Source organism: Gadus chalcogrammus, chromosome 13, assembly GCF_026213295.1.
Source record: "Gadus chalcogrammus isolate NIFS_2021 chromosome 13, NIFS_Gcha_1.0, whole genome shotgun sequence".
NCBI classification, from domain to species: Eukaryota; Metazoa; Chordata; class Actinopteri; order Gadiformes; family Gadidae; genus Gadus; species Gadus chalcogrammus.
Window position 1 is genome coordinate 6,994,989 of NC_079424.1, and position 17,419 is coordinate 7,012,407.

The 17,419-nt window shown below is 45.8% G+C and overlaps 1 protein-coding gene across 1 annotated transcript in view; it reads left to right on the top strand.

Annotated features, from left to right (window-relative positions):
* The window catches only part of LOC130402325 (calcium-dependent secretion activator 1-like), a 54,642-nt gene that overhangs the window by 9,326 nt on the left and 27,897 nt on the right, over positions 1-17,419 (top strand). The window contains exons 2-5 of the mRNA XM_056606477.1: positions 3,494-3,607; positions 7,269-7,601; positions 16,092-16,172; positions 16,567-16,800. Of these exons, the coding sequence (XP_056462452.1) occupies positions 3,494-3,607; positions 7,269-7,601; positions 16,092-16,172; positions 16,567-16,800 (762 nt within the window). The remainder of the gene's footprint in view (positions 1-3,493; positions 3,608-7,268; positions 7,602-16,091; positions 16,173-16,566; positions 16,801-17,419) is intronic.

The following is a 17,419-nucleotide window of genomic DNA, read 5'->3' on the forward strand; positions in this document are numbered from 1 at the left end:
CATATGCTTTCTGCATTCTTTGAACTTGATATAGTTAGTATCGCCTTAAAATTCTCCAGGCTATTTTTAATATGTGATTACCTCCATCAGCACCTCTCGTTCGCTCTCTGTATCTCCCTCTCCCTCTGCCTCAAACGCACACACGCAGGCACGCACGCACGCACACTCGCTCGATCGCACACACACACACACACACACACACACACACACACACACACACACGCAAACACACACACACACTTCATCTCCCACGCACACCTTTTTTTTGCCGCCATAGACAGACTTTAGTAAGCACATCCATTTTGATGTGGGTTTTCAAGGTGAAGTAACTCCTTAATACGGCCTGAGTGTGAGTCCTATCAATAGGGCCTCTGCTAGTGTTAGCTTCTCCACATAAGTGTTACTGCATTCAATTAGATGATTACGCCATTCGTCACAGCATTGCCTCTACACTAAACGCGAAGAAATGCTAGCAGCATGTATATCACACACACACACACACACACACACACACACACACACACACACACACACACACACACACACACACACACACACACACACACACACACACACACACACACACACGCATTGCCCGCACTCGTAATCGCATAAACATTTGTAACATACTGTATAGGCCTACTAACTCTCACATGGTGAAAATAAACACCATGGACAGAACCAGTGATCCCAGTTAAACATGTGACCTACAGGCTTCTACCCCCTCCCTCCGAGAGAGGCTGAGGGTCATCCCTAAAGCTGCTCATACTTCATTAGTCAACTCATTGATACATCTTTTAAAAAAAAACGATTCCTTGGTCCCTATTCCGGCCAGGCCTGAGCTTTATACTTTAAACTATGAGCTGGAAGAGAGATGTTGGGGTGTGTATTGCAGCTCTGCTGGACAGTGCACTTCACCGGTTCTCTGCAGGCTCCAGCGTTGACACGGCTGGTGATTCACGCCAGCCGCCACTTTCGTGCGTTCCACTGATTCACTGTGCGGGCCGCAATCTTGATAAGAGCCAGTGAGAGGGAATCAATAGGAGTAAAGCTCAGGAGTTGGCTTGGACTTCTGCTAGTGCTAAGGAAAATGAAAGCTGTTCCTAATCCATCCAAGTATTCTTTTATCAATTAGGGGCGATCCATCTCTGGCGTTGCAGGAGGGACATGGAAGGAAGAAAAGAAATACAACGCGGGGAACCGGTCCAACCGAGCAGTTTTGTGATGGCGTTTCAGTTGTCTGCTTTGAGTTTCAATTTAAGGCTTAAATAGGGCTTAATTAACCTGATATCACCACACACACACACACACACACACACACACACACACACACACACACACACACACACACACACACACACACACACACACACATAGAAACGCACAAATGACAGACAAACGCAGTGTATCAGACTTGTCAATAGACTAAGCCGTAATTTTTCCTCTGCAGTCAGGGTTTCTTTCTTTTACGCATCGCTTTCCTCATTTGTTATTAGGCCTTGCAAGAGGTGCAGGTCTTAAACGGGGGAAAATATCCTCTGTGAAGAGAGGAGTCAATCCACCCGACAGTAACCAACCAGCCAGGAGCAACAAACGCGTCCGACTGCGCCGTTCCACGAAGCGCCTTTACGATACGATACGATACGATAGTACTTTATTATCAGAGCAAGTCTGAAATTTGTCTTGCATCCCAGCAGCTCAGTTTACAAACATCACAGACAAGACAAGACATCAGGACACGACATCAAAAACCGGACATCAAGACAGACACCTTTCCTTCCGTGCAGACGTTTTTTTTAGCATGGGAACGTCACAGGAACGTCACTCGTACCCCCTCCCCCACTCGTACCCCGTGGATCAGGAAGGAGGAGTGTGCGTAACCCAACCGGCCTGTCTCTGTAGTGTGAGGAGGAGAGAGGAGCCCTCGCTGCGTGTCTTTGCTCAGCGATGATCTCTATGATCCTCGCTCGCGCTGCCGGGGCCCTGGAGAGACGCGTGGGAGGTCCCTGTCATTTACTTATTCAAGGATTTGCTCCCCCTTCATGTCGAGTCCCAGCAAACCCCTCCTTTAACAAGGGCCACGGCTCCTCGGGAAATGGCTCACCGTGCATAGGGAGGTCTGAAGTGTTCGTATCATGAGGTTTGGACGTGTTCTGACCTTGGGGGTGGTGCGGTGTGAGGTACCGATAAACAATGGAACAGGACATACTCTTCGCACACTTCTTACTACACACTGTGATACACACTGGGTCAGAATGGTTCAGAGACAAGCCAGGAGAGGATGTCCTAGCTTACACTTTTTGGATGACACTATCACCCTATATGTGTGTATGTGTGTTTGTGTCGATGTGTGCCTCTGGTTTATAACAAGAAACAACAATCATACAACTGATCACAAAAATAATCCATGATCATGCTAACATTATTAAGGCCCATACTAAAATAGACGTATGCAGCCTGATGGTGGTGGTGAAGGTGTGTTGGTGGTGGTGGTGGGGGGGGGGGGGGGGGGTGCGGGGGTGGCTGGGAGGGGGGGTCTGGTAGCATGGACACACAGATGGTGTTGAGATGGTGTTGAGATTGCCTCACAGGCACATGATACGTGTGGTGCTTTTCCATCTCACTCCCACTCAGAAGTCTGTCACATGAAGTGGCGGGTTCACCGCGGTTAAAAACCAACACGCCGGCGGATTAGTGCACGTCTTTGAATATTAATCCGTGCACTCTTTTATCTGGAATCTTGTGAGTACAGAGAGAGAGAGAGACAGAGACAGAGACAGAGAGAGAGAGAGAGAGAGAGAGAGAGAGAGAGAGAGAGAGAGAGAGAGAGAGAGAGAGAGAGAGAGAGAGAGAGAGAGAGAGAGAGAGAGAGAGAGAGAGAGAGAGAGAGAGAGAGAGAGAGAGAGAGAGAGAGAGAGAGAGAGAGAGAGAGACAAAGAAACAGCGAGAGAGATAGAAAGAGAGAAAAAATAGAGAAAAAATAGAAAACATGAGACGCCATTACAATCCTGAACCACAAATGATCTTGGACCCGTGTTGCCTGCTGAGAATATATCTATCTGTATCCACTGTGCGCGTAGATATATGTAGGCATTGAGTTAATGTTTTAATAAAAGATTGCAGTGGAGCCCTCCTCAAGGCTGGCGGTAGGTAGAAATATTCCCTTGCCAGGATATGAAAAGAGTAAAATAAATAGCACGTACCTTTATTGTAATCTAGATACATTCACCTCATTCATTTCAGCCCACACATGTGGGGTTGTGATTAAAAACGACACAGGTGTCCTAACGTATGCAATTCCAACGTTGCTCTTTTCCTCTGAAAAAACGCTCCTACGTCTATTCACTTGATGGGTTTTTCTTCAGGGAGGGGTTAAAACGTTTCAATTTGCCTTTTAAACTTCCAGTGCTGTGACAGTGTCTGCACAGCCCTAATCTCACTCTTCCTCCTCCTCCTCCTCCTCCTCCTCCTCCTCCTCCTCCTCTCTACACAGATAACCAAGCAGCAACTTCAGCAGACCAAGGAGCGGTTCCAGGCCTTCCTCAACGGGGACACACAGATTGTGGCTGATGAAGCGTTCATTAACGCGGTGCAGAGCTACTACGAGGTAACACTCAAAGCTATCTCAATAGCCTGTAACGCCTTCCACACTGCAGCGCTTTTATGACATGTTCAACCATGGCTTCCATCCACACCCACACATACAGTACATGCTGCATACATACTGTGTGTACGCACGTATTCATACATATTCACAAATACATCGACATGTTTTTTACACTTATACATATACATACATACATACGTCTATAAAAAATTGCAAACATACATAAATGCATATACACGCATACGTCTACATGCTTTATACTCATCTACATAAACATACATTTAACACGTATACATATATAAAAAAATGCAAACATACATAAATACATATATACACATACATACAAACATGTCTGTGTTTGTCGTGGAAACGCTCCTCCAGAAGGCACAGCCCACCACCCGTTAATATCTGTGAAATCTCCTCCAGTTATGCGGCATTCAGATTTATGGAAATGGCCGTTTGTTTGAAACCCCTTGGACACTTTGAGCAGTGTTGAAAGAAAGATGTCTTTTAAAAAGCCCCATGCAAACGCACTTCTCCCAGTCATTGAGTTATCTGCCCAAGCTTCTGTAACGCAGGCGGAGGGGGGGGGGGGGGGGCGGAACATAAACAAGTCTTTATTGCATTCATATTATGGGGCATGGAAGTCGGTTTCCTTTTCTTGCCTGCTGACAAGTGCGTGTTAAAATGGAGGCTGGAGCTTTTCCCCCTGCGTGGATGATGAGTCAGAGGGTGTGCGCGAACAACAACCATCTTTCTCACCTCATTATTTAATCATCAGCTATAAAATTCATCATTAGGGTGAACGAAAACTGCTCAGTGTGTTTGATTGGTACTGGAATGTATTAAAGACCCCAACGTCATTTGGAAATATGACCCAAACACAAAAGTAGGACAGGGGTCATTAAGGCAGGATAGGCACTGTGAAGCTGAAGGGTTTCATTTGAATGCCAAAGCTTTAACATTTGTCTCCCTGCTTTGGTCTTCTGACGTCTGCATGTCTTTTGGTTTAATTTATATCCTCTGCTTGCATAAATATAGGAGTCTATTGCAATTCTGTTATGGTGATACTTTATTTGAATATAAGATTTAGACACTTGGTCAATATGAAACTCTTTTTACTCCCTATCCAGAGGGCACTTCAATTGGCAGATTAAGATGCGCACCAAACAGCAACAATCTTCACATTTATATTTTGCGGAAAATGTGCGAGGGGATTTGTTTGCAATAGGATACAGTATACAATAGAGACATTCAGGGAAATGACTCTGCTGTTTCCCATCATGGTTTGGTCTGTTGACCTGATTTAGCTCATTCCTCAGTCGAGCATCAGAATTGGAAACAAATGAATGTTGCAATGTGTAAGATTGACACAAGCTAGCGTTGCTGGGCTGGCTGAGTGTCGTTTTTGGAGTGTCGATAGCACATTTCTTGGAAACAAAGAGAGGTACGGGTTGGCTAGAATTACGTATTTGTAGATTATCAGTTTGATGATGTGATAATATTCATAACATTAATTGAAATCACTATTGATCTGCACTGACTACAGACATGTCGAGGTAACCTAATGCTACGAGATAGTTGAGGTTTTATACATTGCTACTTTAACATAGTAAATAATTTGCGATAAACCAAACCAAATACGAATTGGGACAACGCCATTTTCAGTTTGTCTTTATTCATCATAATCACTCAATTGGCCTCCAATTAGTGTTCAAGTTAGTTGGCCGGCAAATGAGTACCAAGTGAGGTCAATGACCATTTTCTTCAATAATGAGTGTCATCACTTAGCACTAATTTACACCAATTACAAACGACCACAATGCTGTGGTCCCTTGCTGTTATTTGTTGGACGCGTGGTGTGTTTCAGGATGCTCCAATAAATACATCATTATCTCCAGGATAGTTCATTTTTGGTTCTTGCCTTCTTTTATTCAAGATGCAGATGCCCAACTTCTATAAAGGTCTAGTATAAGTACATTTATACATATCTATATATATATATATATATATATATATAGATATTTGGGTATATCCGTGAAGCTAATTGGCTTGTTTTGCTGTGGCATTGTAGTCTATTCCACAGACAGTACAGCAGGCTTGCTGATAACAGTCCTCCACTGCCAAGGTTTCTCTGTGGGCCGCTATCTGTGATGGAAACTTGGTGACAACTACAATCACCAATGATGTGATTACCCACAGCCTGCCCGTGTCCATAATAATCTGTCATTACAGAGCCCATCGGCCTAGAAACCCGCGGTCCCCGCTGCAAACACAGACTATTCTACTCCGCTAGCCGACTCGATTAAAAAAGGAAACACTAAATAAATGTAGATTGAACGCTTTTCCGTACTCGGCGGAACGTTATCGGGCGCAAACAGGGATCAGTCTGCGCTCATGGTCCACCACATCGTGGAGCAACAGGGCTGACTGATGATCATGTGTTCGTTCGTTTACCCTGGAACCCCAAATCTATCACGGGACACGTGAAGTTAGGGGAGGCGGCTTCGGCTTCTGTGCAAATGTCTGCCGCCACGACCCAACGTGGAGGAGAGTAAAGACCGAGTAAACGACGAGGATCCATCTGATGGACAGGGTACGCCGACTGCAGTGCAGACGGTCTAGACTGATGTATATCCTCGCGCCGTGTTTCACTACATTACACTGACAGACTGCTTTGATACAACTCTGCATGAATAATAGCAACGTGCGGCAGAATCACTTTTATTAGCTTTCTTTTTCTAATGACTCAGACCTTCTAATATCCCCTGTTTACCTACAGCGGTATGATTCAAAGGATGTTAAAAAATAAATAAAGGTTGAACGCTTAATGCGGACCCTGTGCTGTATCTTCACCAGAAGCCCTTCCACTACCAGTAGAGCATTTTAATACGTGGCCGCCGGCCGGCCGTTCTTCAGTGATTGCAATCAAAGGCTCATTGAAGCAGGCGCTTGAGGAGGCAGCGGATGGAGAGCGAGGCAAACTTTTGATTGTATAAAGTTCTAACGCCTAATACGCAGCGCTCTGCCCCCTGTCAGCTGATATCAGTGATAAGGCCCAGTTAAATGTGAATTAAATCCATCACATCTTCAATGTCTTTGTTATGAGAACTATATCGGGGAAGGAAGGAAGGAAGGATGGGCTTTGAAGCTACTGGGTTTGATCCCCCGCCACTGCAGTCTGAGCACGATGCTCCATCCCTGTTCCTTAAAGACATGTGTCCAAAACTCCCTCCAAGTGGCTTTTGATAATGACATCGACTCCATCGTAGTAAATACCATTTTTCATTGTTATAATTCCAAAATTACTGAATTATGTTGAATAATAGATATTTAAATATGGATAATAGAATACAAGAATACAATCATTTAAAATTCCATTCAGGTTATAGTGAGTTTTCTCAATATAACTATAATAGTCCAGCCTCTATTTAGGGGTGTTCCATGGGGTCACATGTACTCAGGGAACACAATGGAAATAAGCCTTCAGGGTTCATTGCGTCACCCCCTGACTACTTATGTATTTTAATGTATGACACCGAGTGCTGTTCACATTTTACATCAAAATGGTCCAATAAAATCAATCACTCAATCAATCAACATGACTGTGTGTGTGTGCGTGTGTTTGTGTCCCCCCCCCCCCCCCACCGCCCCTCTGCAGGTGTTCCTGAAGAGCGACCGCGTGGCCAAGATGGTGCAGAGCGGCGGCTTCTCGGCCAACGACTGCCGTGAGGTCTTCAAGCGGCACATCGAGAAGCGCGTGCGCAGCCTGCCCGAGATCGACGGCCTGAGCAAGGAGACGGTGCTCAGCTCCTGGATGGCCAAGTTCGACAGCATCTACCGCGGGGACGAGGACCCTCGCAAGGCCCAACAACGCATGACGGCCAGCGCCGCCTCTGAGCTCATCCTCAGCAAGGACCAGCTGTACGAGATGTTCCAGAACATTCTGGGCATCAAGAAGTTTGAGCACCAGCTGCTCTACCAAGCCTGCCAGGTAGCCCTTGATTTTTTTTTTAACACCGACAGCGATGTGTCACGTGGTTTTGTTGTGTTTGTTGTCGTTGTTCGGGGAGGAGACGATGTATGGTGCGCCGGAGGACGTATTTGCATTATTAATCGCTTTTTTTTCCTCTGCGCTGACTTATAGGAGCGCAACGGCAGCGGTAGAGAGAGATTCTGTGCTTGAGGGTTAGGGGGTTAATGGGGGTCTCCTTGGGTGGGTAGGGGGATGGGTTGGTAGGGCTTTGGGGACATCACATCTAACTCTTGCTCGACAGCTTTACAGCAGATAACCCTAACCCTAACCCTAACCCTAACCCTAACCCTAACCCTGTGAGGACAACACTAATGCGTTCCTGCTCAGGAGCTTGATTAGACATCTTCTCACGGCCATGGGGTTTGGCAAGCTAGTATCCCTGTAGCTGTTTCAACACAACAACAAACTTACACCCTCATTTTGTTTTGCATCCTGAATCCCACAGTCGTTTCTCGCTGCTGTTTGGGTTCCGGAAATGACTTCATTCATGCAGAGATTATGGAAGCATTGATGTTATGTCCCATGGTTTCGGAGGGGAAATGTGAACATGTGTGATAAGGTCGATGGTAAAACGAGAGAATACTGAGGTTGGTTTTAATGCTGGGATTTGGTAGATCAATAGAGCCAAACATTCTACTGTTTGAATGGAGGGATTAAATGCTGAGGGAAAATACTGCAGCGTGCATTTCCATCAGTGTTATCTGAAGGCGTCTAACCTAGTTTTAATTTTCGCTAGCAACAAGGCTAGCATTTCAGGGTCAGAGATTGGCATTCAGAGACGTAGGCCATTTCTCTAAAACCAGATTTTTACACGATTTGACATTAAAGACGACGACCGTTTTAACTTAAATCTTAACCTGTTCCATAACCTTTTCAACAGAGAGCATTTTAGACAAAGCACTGTGCCAATATGAAAACAACAGTGAGCAGAACAGGAACAATTATAACTAGCACTTACATTGCATCGTCTTTGATCAAGATATCTATGAATTTATAGATCTCAAATAATAGTGTAGTAAATGGCACGACAAAATAAAATGGATAGAATATTGTATGTATTCTATATTAAAGAGTTTGCTTCCATTGAGGCTAAATGTGACTGGCTGGCTGCTGTTGAAATGTATTCATGTAGTAGTTATAGAGGCAGATTAAATAATTTGCCAATAGATAATTTGTGCAACACCTGGAGTGCTTGTAATGAAAACACAATCAGCCTTAATTGGATAAAATCCGGTAACAGCCAACAGTGCAACGTTTTAACACCTGCCTAAGAATTAACCATAGACATTTAGCTCTTTATTGCGATAATGTAATCATGAAATATTTTGGATCAGGCATGAATTGTTTAGGCGTGATCAGGCAAGCCAGCCTGTGGCAAAGTGTAAATGTTAATAATAATAATGATAATTTGCCAAGTTTGAATTGTTCCTTATGTTTTGTGTCAACACCTTTTGTCTAGAGATCCTGCCTCCATTAGTTGTCCTAACTCAATGGATATAGGGAAGGCGTGGCCGCAGGTTTGTAGTGTCGATAACAGGATTTAAGTCAAGGTTAACTTTATTCAAATGAACACAATATTTCATGCAGTGCGTTCTGGTGTTGAAATGACCCTGTTTCCAAGCACTTACAATGGGCTGGTTGCCAGCCACCACAGGTGAATCATTTGGCGATGGCAGGGCTGGACGTGATATGACGACTAACCACATGGCTTGATGAAAGCAGATAGAAGCGGAAAATAAACGGCATCAAATCTGAATAGTCCAACGAGGAACGCCGTCAAGTGACCGATTGCAAATGCGAACGCACAAAAAATGCACTCAGAGCATCCTCTCTCTCTCGCCCCTTCCTTCACTGCTCAGCACATGCCAAACCATTCAATCACTCATTTGTCGTACAGGCGCTAAACCTCCGATACAAATTGATCAGAGGCAGATTACACACTTCCAGCTCATAAAGTGAGGCAGAAGACTTCACTTGAGCTTTAAGAGCCACTATTATGAAATCCCTTCCTCTGCAGAACAACAAAGTGCGCCTCTAACTAGGCTTTGTGCCGTAAAGGGCGGAGTAAACCCTGACATGAAGTCGGCGCTGACAGTAGCTGCTGTATCAGCCTTTGTTGACGATATTTTCCTGTTTCCCCCTGTTGTTCATGTATGAATCACAGTGTGGATGAAAGCCTGCGTGTGTAGGAGTTGTTTGCACCGGAAGATCAGTTGGACAAAAGCAGGCCGGGGGAATTGAATTATTAAAACAAGAACGCTTTCTATTTGTAGTAGTATTATTACATGTTAGAGATGTGGATTTTTCAAATTTTCATAGAGTTGGAGGTTATATATACGTGAATGAAACAAGAACCGATCCATTTGAAACCTTTTAATACAAATTAAATCAAAGGAGGGGATTTGGCATTCATAGAAGCACAGCAGATTTGCCCATTTGTTAAGTATCAGTATTTTCTTCTACCATTCAGGAATAAAATACATTACGATTTCCAAAGGGATTTTACTGGATGGCTGGTAAAACTGCTGACTGAATTATCCTTCAGTTCATTCTCAGCTATCGTTATCATGAATATTTATCCACACGGATGAACTATCGCTGTAGCTGAAACCATTTCCAAAATATCAAGTCTCTTGCTGATTAAATTACCTTGCCCATGCTGTCAAAATCTGACGCAGGCACATCAAAATCAAATTTGCCCACAATAGGACCTCCAATCAGTGCCTTTGGGCTTGATGGTTGAAAGAAGCACGCTCAAACGCTATTCCACTTTCAGGTTCTATTCATATATTCTCTTAATTTGTCTTGTCAGCAACCGTTAGCTGTGAAATGAGGCCTGGGTCTGTTCCTAGTTTGCCTGTAGCTGATAGCATGGTGTAATAGAGTTGCTCCACTGCACACATGATGGGAAGAGGATGAAAGCATTTGCTATTCATGTCGACCCACCTCCGAGCTGAAAATAGCAGCGCATGGCCTAGCTGGGCTGCATCAGCATGCTATGGAATTAGGGAGATGTTCTCGGCAAAATATAGCTAGTGTGAAGGAGACCAATGCACTGCATGTGTTTTAATAAATATGGATTATGGTGGAGTTTGGTCACAGACGGGATGTCCACCTGGGAATCCTTTACTTTGGGCCCGGTCGCTTAGGAAACCATTCCACTTGGGAACACTTGGCCCAGGTACCCATTCCACCTGGGAACCGATTTTTACCTGGGAACTGTAGGAACAACCTCACCTGGGACCTGGTCACCTGGGAACCCCTCACTTGTAATCCTGCTCCACCTAGAGGAACCTCCCTCCTGGTACCCAGTTCCATCTTGGAGCCGGTATGCCCTGGGAACCAGTTCCACCTGGGCAACCCCGCAAGCTAGTAACCTGTCACCGGGAAACCCGTCACCTGGCAACCCGTCACCTGTTCCCCCTGAGTACCCTAAGTCCCCAGGCGGGGTCGGTGGTGACGGCCCTGGCCCCCCGCTGTCAGCTCGGCTCCCACTGAGGCGGGCTCACCTTTGGGCCCACCACGGCGCCGCTGTCACTTCCACTCACGTCGGCGCTCCCACATTAGCGCTAGTGTCCTCCGTGTTGCCGGGACGATGCCAGCCCTGACCTTTTAGGCCTGGGGGGGGGGGGAGAGAGAGAGAGAGAGGGGCTTACAGGGACCTATGAGTTCGCCTGTGTCTGCTTACTGAGGAGTAAATATGTGTCTGTTATTGGAAGAGCGAAGGTCACTTTATTGCGAACACATATTCTGCAGAATCATCTGCTGAGGATACTGTTGTCTACTGCCTTGCATAATAGCACCGAAGCACATGCTCTGTGTGAGCCTGTTTTGTTTGGTTATGCAGCAGGCGGGTTATCACTATGATTATTATTATTGGTTATTTGAACACAATGAAGCTGTGCCCTTGCGGTTGCGGCGGTAGACACAGACGCAGACGGCTAAAGCGATGTGTCGAGACAGTCAAGGACGACGCTGCTTCTCTTCTCCGTCTTGCCCGAGTGTCACCCTGACACTTCTGTGCGGAGGTCAGAGGTCAAAGGGCGTTGTCCTGTCGCCAAAAAGTGGGCCAGCTCTTCTGAGCGCTTTGACAAGCTGGTATCGGAGAGAGAGAGAGAGAGGAGGAGAGAGAGCAAGAGAGAGAGGAGGGAGATAACGAAACAGGGCGATACAGTCAGAGAGAGAGAGAGAGAGAGAGAGAGAGAGAGAGAGAGAGAGAGAGAGAGAGAGAGAGAGAGAGAGAGAGAGAGAGAGAGAGAGAGAGAGAGAGAGAGAGAGAGAGAGAGAGAGAGAGAGAGAGAGAGAGAGAGAGGGAGAAGCAAGACGAACAGAGCTGAGATAGCACTGCAATCAGCATCAGGACCACTCGCAATTATAGCGGCGGACAAATCTAGAGGAAAATCTATGAAGACGAAGCATATCTGTGTGTGTGTGTGTGTGTGTGCGTGTGTGCGTGCGTGCGCGTGCGTGCGTTGTGTGTCTGTGTGTGTGCGTGCGTGCGTGCGTGTGGGCGAGGGGCAGACTCTCTCTCAGTGTGTCTTGTATGGCCGTGGCGGATCCGGGTGTAAAGGCGTTGAGCTGCAGCTGGTGGCTGGGTCTGATTATGTGCTCTACTAAACAGCTTCTCTGGCTAATGTGGCCGGGTGGCTGTTCAGCGGCGAACACTGGAGACGCACAACACTCGTCACACACTGCCGAGTCTTCCGTCTCAAAGAGCCATCTGGCCCCGTCTTCGTCCTATCATTTCATATAAATGGGCAGATTCTGAAACGGTCTCAGTGTTGCTGTGTTATTAATTGGGATTCAGACGGTACACGTTCTAGGAGCTGGGAGCTTTTTACGGGGTGATCGGGTTCGTCTAGGATAGCGCAAGAGTCCATCAAAATGCATTGTCCTTGTATTTGTATTGTACATTCATGGAACACATATTATATTTTCTATTGTTGTTTTATAATAATGAGAGAGTGTGTGCCTTTCAATGTATGTTGTCGATATGTCTATTTCTAACACAGCTTTGATAAACATTCATAACCTGATGTGACTGATCTGACGGATTAAAGGACCCAGACTAAAAGTTAAAATGACCAGAGCCAGCTGGCCCCTTATTCCTGCCATTCCTTAGATCTGTGTAGAACACTATACGGCCTGGTTTATTTAGTGGCCTCAATTCAGTGCTGTATTTGCAACAAAACTAAAAATACCACAAATGCAGCCACTCCAATGATTTTGAACAAAATATGAACCAACATCGGAAAAAGGGTCAAATATGTTTTCTAAAAGGACCTTGTAAAAGAATAATGATCAAACTATTATTATAAGATTTTTTTAGCCGATAACGTCGTCTAAATTCAAGATTGGTTATACAATATTGAATAAAATAGAAAACAGGACAAAAAGCCACAGGGGCAGTACTAACACATCATTATTCATTGTGATTATATTGCCTCATGCAATACATTTTCTAACCAGTACTTTATGGACAATCTTAATTATTCATTGGGCTTTACTGTGGGTTATGTAAAACTGAATGCTAAATACATAGCACAAACATGTTTGCTGTTGTAAGTATATTGTATGAACTATTTAGCAGTATAGCAGACGCCTTTTACCAGAGCAGATTGCACTGATTCCAGATGCAGATCATTACGATGCTTGAAGGGTTTATCGGTATCTAGCTCAAGCCTAACTACATGGCCTTCAAGATGACTACATGCACACCAACATATAGGATCGAAAGTACAAAAGACATCCTAAGGTTACTTAAAGGGAAGGCATGCATTTATGGTCCTTTCAGAACTGCACATGCAATCTTTTTGCATCTTATGTTATGTGCATATAAAATGATAATTACTCAAATGGTACCACTGTACGATAACACAGTAACACAATACAATTCTAGCAGTGTGTGTTTTTAAAAATAAGGTGTTTCCACGCTACATTGAAATATGATCTGGAGATATCAAAGAGCATTTTAGGCTACTTCATATATATTTAATATATATACAGCTATAAAGCAGATTATACGTACAAACCTCCCTACTATAACCTTTGTTATATCTCTCTTGGGTGCAGTCTCTCAGCGCTCAATGTCAGCCTCTATATCTCCACCACCTCCTCCGGAGCGCTAGCCGTTAGCCGCCAGCCGCTAGCCGTTAGCCGTTAGCCGTTAGCAGCGGCACAGTGACTTCGGCTGACTGTTTCTTGGCCAGGGTTCCAGCAAGGAGCAGGGAATCAATACAGTAAAGCCTTTGAGTCAAGGCCTGCTAATGTAATAGCGGTGGCGGAAATAGCATCAGGCGGAGAGAGTTCAGCTCTGGTGCGTGTCCCAGTCGCAGCGGATAAAAGGAACTTAGAGCGCTACAAAAACACACGATGGAGCTCACATGCTAAAGCATGGCCACCACACACATGCTAAAGTATAGGTTGCGTCTCACATGTTACATTTTTCAACATCCGAACACACACTCCTCCTGGCTACTGCAGGAATGGCGTGAACCCTGGTGCCCCAGATGTGTTCTGAGCACGCTCACTAGCTTCGGCTGTGTTGTGCTAATACCCCGGGGAGAGAGTTCACGTTACCTGAACAACAATCTCAGGAAACCATCGCTCAACGTCTGACGACGATTTAGATCTGGGGACAACGAGCAGTATTTCTGGGGTTCCGGTCTAGCCAGATAACGATTCACGGATAACCTGGATAAGACTTCCTCTTCCGTGCGCCGGTCAATGTTCACTGTCCGCCTAACAACTTGAGACCCGAGAACGGAGTTGGAGTTGATGGACGACGTCTGCGACCGCCATTGTTTCACAAAGTTTCACGTCAAGATTACATTTAATCACTATAAACATATAGCAGAGCTGATAAAAAAGCTCACTCATCGTCATGACGATACGGGTTCCGAGATTTCTATTCTCTACCTGCATGCAACCGTGGGCCGCTCAAACGGGACGGGTCAACACGGCTCGGGCTACTGATGGACTACCAACGGACACCAGAAAGCTTTCATGCGCATATTATGCAGATATGTGTGCATAGAGATAAGTCACACACAACACATGCGTCAGCTTGGTGTCGAGGACATGCATGAGTAGCAGCCTCCTAATGCGCATGCTTCCCACACGGCCATGTCGTTCCCCCGGTGACAGGCGTTAGCTGCCAGTGGAGCTGGTGAGCAGCGCCATTGAAATGAATGATGCTGTGGGCTGCGCTGTGGATCCAGTTCTTTAAATACTTCCGTGGTTCAGATGCTCAGTGGGTTTATCTACTCTAGGTTTGTTTTCTCAAACGAAGAACAGATTTTATTTAAAAGACAAAAAACGACCTTGCGAGGAAAACTGCTCCGAGTGGTGTTTTAATTGTTTCTTTGGTACTTCTTGGTCTCTTTGCATATTGGTATGGTTTAAAAATAAAGAAGTTGGCCAAAATGAAAAATATCCTCAAGTAAGTGACTGGTTAAACTGACAGACGATTGACTGACTGGCTGACTGGCTGACTGACTGACTGGCTGGTTATATGGCTTCCTGGCTGACTTGCTGACTGACTGCTTGACTGACCTCCCGGTTGAGTGGCCGACTGACTGGTTGAGCGGCTGATGGGACTGAAGGGTTTCATTAGGTGTATTGCTACGTTGCCGTGAGTGAAGACTACATTAGTGTTGTCCGCGGCCACAGAAGGAGACAGCGGCCCTCTGCTCCCCTCTGTGCCCCCTCGTCTAATCCGTCCTGTATTAATCAGGCAGCAGTCAAACGTTACTGCACGGCTGCCATTACCCTCAAGGACAAAGCTACACTGAAAGAGTCTAGACAAACCTTTCTCGCCCTTGTCTCATGTTCAATCACAATGATTTACTTTTGTCGTTTCCGATGATGAAACCCAAAAAACCTGATAATAAATTAAATATAAATAAAGTGAAAATAAATGACCTAATTTCACCAAATGTTCAATTTGATGCAACGGTTATTCCAGTGATAATAAGTAAAAAAAACTAAGAAAACATTACTTTTTAAAATTGGTTTTCAACTCATTGCTGTGATGGCAGCGAGTCTGAACGAACTGCTTCTCATTTGGTTCCACGACTTCCGCGGCCATATTACGCTATGCATGGTCTCACTCATTTAATCCGGCTATGACGCTATGATGATGAGGATGATGAGGATGAAGATGAGGATGTGATTGAATCCTGTCTGCTGTCATGTGGAGGCAGCTCCTATTTCCCCTCCCTGCGGCCAATAAATAATAGATCAATTCCATCTTTTCTTGAGTACACAAAATATGTGGAATTTGTAGTCTCAACAATGTCGAAAAAAGGGGAACATCATCGCGTAAACCACTTTTACCGATTCGGTCTCAATAGTGACACAAGCAAAATAATTGAATCAGTTTTTTAGATTGAGTGTCTTTCCATGGTTGATATTGACCCGGTCCCTCTCCTCTGTGGTCCTCGACAGCTGGACAACCTGGACGAGCAGGCAGCCCAGATCCGGAGAGAACTGGACGGACGTCTGCAGATGGCAGACCAGATCGCCAGGGTAACTACATCAAACAAATAAACAAGCAATAAAGACGTGTGTGATGAGTTTTGTAAGGCTTAGTTATGGTTCCACGTCAACTCAACGCAAGCGGGTTTACGGGCCCATACCGTCCTTGCGGATCCGTGCATACACCGCAAGGGCCTGACGTGCGTCTCCCAAAAATGTTAACCTTCCGTCAAGGCGACACAGCAGCAAGGGCTGTGATTGGTCCGCTCCCTAAAACCCGCCGCAGACCCAAAACAGGTTCACGACTGCGTCGAAGCGTCTGCGTGGTCACTGCGTGGCTTCGACGTGGAACCATAACTGAGCCTTTAGTTCCGCCACCGTGCCGTCACATTCACACCCCCCCCCCCCACTCATACGTCCCTCTACTGGTGGTCTCTCTCCGCAGGGGGGCAAGTTCCCCAAGTTCGTGTCCAAAGAGATGGAGGCCATGTACATCGAGGAGCTCAAGTCGTCGGTGAACCAGCTCATGGCCAACCTGGAGAGCATGCCGGTGTCCAAGGGAGGGGAGTTCAAGCTGCAGAAGATGAAGCGCGGCCACAACACCTCCATCATCGACATGGGCCAGGAGGACGAGAACACGCTGTCCAAGTCCGACGTGGTGCTGTCCTTCACCCTGGAGGTACAGAGCCCCCCCCCCCCCCACACACACACACACGCACACGCACACGCAGACTGACACACACACACACACACACACACACACACATACTCACACAATCACACACACACACACACACACACACACACACACTCTCTCTCTCTCTCTCTCTCTCTCTCTCTCTCTCTCTCTCTCTCTCTCTCTCTCTCTCTCTCTCTCTCTCTCTCTCTCTCTCTCTCTCTCTCTCACATCAGGTTGGGGGGGGGGGGGGGGGGGGGGAAAGGGTTATGTTGGTGAATCTAAAACAGACATACAAATGCTAATTTAATTAAAATGCTAATGTTAGCCATTTGGCGTATTGGCCCTTGGTAGAATACTGGGGGGGAAAAAACGAAAACAAAAGCACATTAGTGTTAGCGTTTCGCCCGGGTCGTCAGCCGTTAGCCCGGGCCTGGAGGTAGAAGCTTAGAAAACAAGGAGGACATATAATCGAATTCTGCATCTTTGTGGTTTTCAGACCCGACGTGCGTGTAGAAAGAGGACTTGGGTTGACGGGACCAGAGTTAAGTCTGTGTGTTCAGCTCGGGACTAAGTATAGAAACAGCCAATATGAGCAGCACTGGGGTCTTAGGCAAGCAGC